Genomic DNA, 7246 nt, shown 5'->3' with positions numbered 1-7246 from the left:
ATAGGTGAGTTTTTAATTATTTATTGATGCGTTATATCTAATGCAAAAATAGTCGTTGAAACGCCTATTGGGAAGTGAGGGGGGGGGGCAGCAGGCCTAAGCGAGCAGAAGCGAGCCGGATGTGGCGTGGCGGCTACATGGCTACACCTTTCACTGCCTGCCCAGTGCCCAGCCTAGGCGCAACCGCCGTGTCCCCCCCATTTCCTTTGGCCACACCCGCCACCCTCCGCTTCACCCACAGAACGCTTGCGATTGGGCTTCGAGACGACTAATTCTGAATTGGATTTTGCAAGTTATGAGAGAAATTCCTGTAATACTTAATTAAATTTTTGTTCACACAGGTTTAAGCGTGGTTCAGAAAACCACATCGGCGGTCTGGTGACTAAAGAAAATATTATGGATCCCAAATTTGTTGCTTCTTCCCAAAAAAAGGGTTTTGCAGTGCCTACCCTTATTCCAAATTCCGCACAGTATTGGCAATCCATCAGTCACGATTTATTCGCCATGGTACGCCAAGCGGGCAAGCCAGCCGTCTTCTTGACGGTGTCTGCCGCTGAATACCATTGGCCACTTCTAATTAAAGCTTTAAAAGCATTAAGCAAATCTGGTGGACAGATGGTAATGGATGGTCACATCGAGAGTGAACAAGATGCCAACGTACCCCCTCTGGTGTTACAAGATATAGAAAACGTGGTACAGGGATCGAGCGAACAGGTAAAGTGTCGTGCTTTATTCCAGGTGTCTGATAAACGCCGCTAACTTCTGTACTATGCTGTACCGCAAGCACGAGTGCGGGCGGGTGAGCGGGGCTAATCAGGCACCTGGTATTAACCAATAACGCACCTTCTTTCATGCCATGCAACTTTATAATATTTTTTTCGTTTTTTATGTAACAGGCCTCAATTGACATTCCGGGGGATGAGCGACTAAAACTAATTAGAGAAGACCCTGTAGTCTGCGCCATGTATTTCCAGGAAGTCGTGAGGCTCCTGGAAAAGTTTTTGAAACAACGAAAAGGCCCCATGGGGCGTTATCGTGTTACTGATTTCTTCTTTAGAATTGAGTTTCAGGTAAGCAACTAGTAATATTGATTTTCAATAGTACCAAGTGATCGATTTCACCCCACTCAATTCAGTAATTATACTGTACCCCATGCACTAAATCCAAGCGTAATAATGTCGCACACTTGCTTTATTATTTTATTACCTTACGTGCACAAAACGACAACATATTTACTCACTTGCAGGTGCGTGAACGAACATCCACGCACTTAACGCAACAGAAATAGCCACGATTTCGAGTGTATACCAGGTGGCTGATTCACGCCGCGCACTTCTGTAGTTATGCTGTACCGCATGCACGAGTGCGGGCGGGTTGCCTACTCGCTCGGCTCGTAAGGCGCCGTGGACAGGGGTGATAGGCAAGCCCGCCCGCACTCATGCATGCGGTACAGTATACCTACTTGGCGTTGTATTCAAAATTACCTAACCTTTCTGTTTTCGTGACTACATGTGTTAGGTTCTAAATTCTTTGGAAATAATTTGATCCCTATACTTTTTATCGCAAACATAAAGTTGTCATGGCCTTTGGCATAAGAATCTCAAAACTCCAGTTATCGCAAAAATCAGTAAAAGTATAGGAAATCTGATTTCACTGTTTGCATTTAATTTAATATTACCATTTTTTTTTATCTATTTGTGACATGTAGGCGAGGGGAAGTCCACATTTGCATTCTCTATTGTGGATAGAAAATGCTCCGGACCCCCTGGAGGATCCAGAAGGTGCATGCAAATTTGCTGACGAACTCTTGACGTGTTCTGCGAGCCATCCACTAGCGGAACGAAACAGACACAACCACACAACCACTTGTTTTAAATCCCGTGTTGTGCAACGCCGGTTCGCAGCAGGAGAGCTTGCTCCCATGGATACTCATAGGTAAGCTCGAAATCTAATTCAAGTATGATTTTTGTGCTTCAAAAAGGTTCACACACTTGCATGCGTGTGACAGGTTCACACACGTGCAGGTGCACGTGACAAACATATGCAAACACTTGGAGGTGAGCAAATCTTACACTGGAAACGCAAGTGTGCGAATGTCGCACACTTGCAGGTGTGTGAATATCCATTCGTACACTTATTCACACGTTTACCCCCGTAAGTGTACGAATGGATATTCACACACCTGCAAGTGTGCGACATTCACACACTTGGGTTTCCAGTGTACCCTCGTAAAAGGAAAGATTTACTCGGCCGCAAGTGTGTGAATGGTCATTAACACATTTGAAGATGACTTGTTTTGAACGCATGTTCTTTATATTTCAGACATTGTCGTTTTAACGCACCGTTCTGGCCAACACCTTACACTCGCTTTATAAAACCTCTCTATGAGGAGCGGGACGAGCGTGCCACACGAATTGACAAACCTTGGAAAGAATATTTAAAAGAATTGAAAGAACTTCGTCTCCGTCTGAAGGATGTTCTGGCGGCTGACAATTGTCCTGCCACTTTGGCAGAAGTGTGGAAAATGGCCGAGTGCCCGGACGAGGAGACGTATATCTTGGCCGTGCGGAGCGGAGTGATGCACCCCACCTTCATGTACAAACGCGAGGTTGCAGACAGATTCCAAAACCCATGCATGCTGTGGGTAAGGTCAAGCATTCAATCCAATGGCGACAGTCAACTCATCGCAGATGTGTACAGTCTTGTAAGGTACTGTGCATCTTACATTACAAAGGGTGAAAAGTGTCGCTCAGAATTGTACAAAAAATTGATGACCCTTCGTCATGAGAAGGGCTACGATGATCGCGCACTCTTGCAAATGTTGTCCTCTGAAGCTTTGCGTGCAAAAGAAACCTCTGCACAGGAAGCAGCATGGGTGCTTCTAAAATATCCAATGAGCAAAAAAAGCCGGTATTGTCGGTTTATTGACACTTCTCCGCCGGAGCAACGTACCCGAAGCCCGAAAACGACTGCAGAAATAGCAAACTTACCGGCCGGATCAACTAACGTTTGGCGACCAGACATTTACGACATATACGCAAAAAGACCTGATTATTTGAATGACGTTTCTCTTGCTGTGTATGTCGCCAAGTACCACAACAGCACACGGAAAGACAAAGACAACAAGAACATCGGGCGACAACGTGATTGGTTTATTCGTTATCGCAAGTATGATTGCAAGAGTGAGGACGTAACGGAACGAGAAAACTTTTATCGTGCAATGTGTACGTTGCACCTGAGCTGGAGAGACGAGAGTGCCGACATATTGCGTCACGGTGAGGACGGGCAATCTTTTGAGGCACTTTACAATGCATGTGCGGAGAGAATTACTGAAGGCAGGAGGCGCTTCGAAGCTCAACTCGACTTGGAGGATACGCTGGATGCTGAAGTGCAGACCTGTGTCGCAGAGGACGAAGAAGACGCCAACGAGGCTACGGACGGAGCACGCCGGTACCTAGGTGGCCACTCCAAATACGTCTTTGACGACACGCAGCAAGCAGAGTACATGGACGACGCCGGTCAGGACATCACTGTTGACCTGCCAAATATACAACGGCAACCAAGTACTAAGTCCGTTGTGCAGCTACAACGGCGAGGTAAATGGGACGACGAGACTTACCGCCGGAACATAAGAGAGTTAAACCCTAAGCAGAAGGAGGTTGTTCTCATTATCATTGATGGGATAAGACTACGTTCTGAACCCCGGTAAGTACGCATACGTTTTAATTCCCGCACACGTTTAGTGCTACTGAAAAAACTGGTAATAATTTTTGTATCTTTTAAGGTTTATTTTCGTGGACGGAAGTGCTGGTAGTGGGAAGTCGGTCATCGCACGCAATATAGTAAATGCATTTGAAACGTTCGCACCAAACCGACATCCTGGTTACCCGAAATCAGTCGTTGGTGCCCCAACTGGAAAAGCTGCCTTTTTAATTGGAGGCGAAACTATTCATTCAATCTACCGTCTCGTGTGCGACAAAGAGCGAGGCTCTACAGAAAGAGCACATGCAGGCGAGGAAATTTTGCCACCCCTTGGTCCTGATCGCCTTGCGCACCTGCAAAATGAATTCTGTGATTTGTATGGACAAGTGATTGATGAGGTATGTGCTTATGAATAATTTCTTTCCAAAATATTTAGAAAATATTGAAAAACGTTCACCGCCAAATTTATATTCTCTCTCCATTGATTTTCAGGTTAGCATGTTGTCACAGAAAAACCTCTTGTCTATGGATGAAAGGTGCAGGATGGCAAAAGGAACAAGGGATGCCTTTGGAGGGATATGGACTATTTTTCTTGGAGATTTCAGGTGGGTTTAGAACATTTGAACCGTACTCCCCAGTGTTTAATGCATATTTATTACTATACATACCAGGGGGCTGATTAACCCTAGTAGTTATGCTGTACCGCACGCACGAGTGCGGGCGGCAGGCGCGGACTGGCCCGGGGGGGAAGGGGGGAAATCCCCCCCGGGCCCCACTGATTCGGGGGTTTGCGGGCCCCCGGGCCGAAGGCCCGGGCCCCTCGCTCCAGGCCCAACGTCAAGGTGTAGACATTTTGTTTGGGCCGAAGGCCCTGGCACGCCTTTCTTTGTACCCACAGCTCTAGGAGCATCAGTAAACGTGATTGAGAAACGATGTTCATTTCGGTGGTAAACGAGGAGTGAATCAAAGTGATCCTATTATCCGAGACAAAACCTAAGGCATCATGGCGTATTAAAATTTGGCAATTGACAGCTGTCTTCCTAACCATTTTTTCGAGCAAACGAAATGACCCACCCACTTCATGTTGTTCTCAAAGGCAAAATCTAAAGCTTCATTGCGTATTAGCAGTTGCCATCTTAACCATATTTTTTCGCGCTCGCTTCGCTCGCGAGACATACTTTAGTAGAGTATTACTGGTACAATTATAGTGCTAAAGTAATGTAGGGTCTTTGTACAGATACCCCTGGAAGGTAGGCAAACCGGGCCCCTTCGTAGGTTTCCCCCCTCGCGTTTCTGCGCCCAGTCCGCGCCTGGCGGGCGGGCTTGCCTATCGCCCCTGTGCACGGCGCCTTACGAGCCGAGTGAGTAGGCAACCCGCCCGCACTCGTGCGTGCGGTACATCATAACTACTGAAGTGAACGGGGTATAGGCTGATAAAAATTACTAGTTCGTCTAAAACGTACAATTTAATATTATTATTTTTTTGACAGACAATTGGAACCGGTTTGTGGAACATCCATCTACTCGAGGTCAACTTCTTCTATTGCTGGGTGCACCTCTTTGTGGCGCCGCTTTGAATACACAGAGCTCACCGAAAACATGCGACAGGGTGAGCAAAAGGAATTTGCCCTAATTTTGAAAAAAATCGGCGATGCAGAACAACTTACGGACCACGAGAGGAAAATGCTGGAATCCCGAATGATAAGGAAAAACAATTTACAAGTGCCCCCAAATGCAATACGCATATTTAAAAGAAACAAAGATGTAGATAATTTTAACATGCAGAAAATACTTGAAAACCCGCGCGAAAAAATAATTCCTCTTCAGGCTCGAGACCGTGTGGAGAGAAATCGTGAGTATATTAATCCGGGAACCGAAGAATCTCTCCGCAAGCGCGAGGTACATGCAAAATACCACTTGGAAAAGGCCGAAAAACTCACCACTCAGCAAGCGCGGGGATTGCCCTTCAATCTGCTGGCAGTAATAGGTTTACCGTACATGCTCACCGTAAACATTGACACGTCTGACGGCTTGGTCAACGGGGCAGTGGGCACACTTGCCTGGATAGAAGTAGGGAGACTAGTGCCCCCTGCTTCTGATCACGCCAACGCCGGACAAAATGCGGTGAGCGGTGCGGAAAGCCTGCTTGCTGTAAGGAGATTGTGGCTACGTTTCCCGGGCAGTACGGGAGCGCGAACATCTGAAAAGTTCAAGCAGCAGCTAGCAGAGAGTGTGGCGAGATCACGCTGTCTCGCCGCTGAACTTGAGGACATAACAGGTTTCGAGTTCCCTGACCCACCTGCTGACTGCATGGGTTTGGTCCCGATTGAGCGAAAGGATATCGTCATGAACTTGGTTCGGACCGAGCAGTGGCGCCGGGTAAGCAGGCAGCAGTTTCCGCTTGTGCCGGGACTGGCCTTCACAGTCCACAAAACACAGGGCGGAACCTACGACTGCGTTTGCGTTGAATACGACGCAGCTTTTGACAATGAGCTCGTGTATGTCGGCCTTACAAGAGTAACATCGCTTAATGGCTTGTACATAGACGACAAACGTGTTACTGAAAATGCCAAAGGTCGCCTATTCCAGCATCCAATTTCTCCTCACAATGACGACGGCAGCAGCTTAACGCCGTCGCAACGTGCCAGAAGAATAGCCAAGGTCGTCGCTCTCCAAGAAGAAAGAGCGCGCTTGCGAAGTTGTGCGCTAGTTCCTAGGTGGCACAGAATACTTTCGGCGTGCGAAAACCCGGCGTTCGCCCGTATAGTGTACCTCAATGTACAGAGCCTGACGCGGCACGTGGAGGACGTGCGGCACGACCGCGTGTACATGGAAGCAGACATCCTTCTTTTCGCAGAGACATGGTTGCAGCCACACCAAACCATGTCTCTAGCGGACAACATCGTAGAAGTGTTGAGGTGCGACAGAGATGGCGGGCAGCGGGGCGGGGGCGTCGCCGTATATTCAAGAGTGCCGGCCGGGCCCATCGCCACAATATCTAGAGAGGGGTTCGAAATGGCTGTGATATGGGTTGGAACAGGTCTGCGCGTCGCCGTCATGTATTGTCACGGCAAACCTAGTGTTGAGTCTGTGCTGGAGGCGGTGCTCGAGAGCTTGCCACCAATGCCAAACTGCCAAACTATTTTGTACGGCGACTTTAATATCGATATGATGGAAAGGGAAACAGGACAGAGCCACAGACTTGTGGATGAGTTGTTACCTTACGGTCTCATCATGCAGAATAGCAGGCGTGAGTCGACAACATATGATTCAGATGGAACCGTTATTGATGGCGCATTTGCAAGTTGGCCTTTAGACAATAGCCTTTCTATCGCAACGCAAAGATACCAGGCATATTTCAGCCATCATGTACCTCTTGTAACATTTTTGCCACGAATTTTACAATGTGATGACGATATTGTAGATGTAGATTCTGGCGTGGTTGAGCTCTAAATATTACCTGTTCAACGACGTACACTTCAACGGCGTACACTAAAAAATTAATGACATTAAATTAAAGGGGAACATCTGGTAGGTCCCCTCA

The 7246-nt window shown here is 47.4% G+C and overlaps 1 protein-coding gene across 1 annotated transcript; it reads left to right on the top strand.

Moving 5' to 3' along the window:
• Nucleotides 1-504: 504 nt before the first annotated feature.
• LOC127752088 (uncharacterized) lies at nt 505-7155 on the top strand. Its single transcript, XM_052276652.1, has 7 exons — nt 505-714; nt 897-1070; nt 1709-1935; nt 2323-3705; nt 3785-4100; nt 4195-4307; nt 5193-7155. The coding sequence occupies exons 1-7, from the start codon at nt 505-507 to the stop codon at nt 7153-7155; spliced, it is 4386 nt and encodes a 1461-aa protein (XP_052132612.1).
• The last annotated feature ends 91 nt before the right edge of the window (nt 7156-7246 follow it).

This window comes from Frankliniella occidentalis, unplaced genomic scaffold (genome assembly GCF_000697945.3).
Source record: "Frankliniella occidentalis isolate FOCC.00 unplaced genomic scaffold, Focc_3.1 Scaffold3843, whole genome shotgun sequence".
NCBI classification, from domain to species: Eukaryota; Metazoa; Arthropoda; class Insecta; order Thysanoptera; family Thripidae; genus Frankliniella; species Frankliniella occidentalis.
This window is presented reverse-complemented; position numbering and strand designations above follow the sequence as displayed.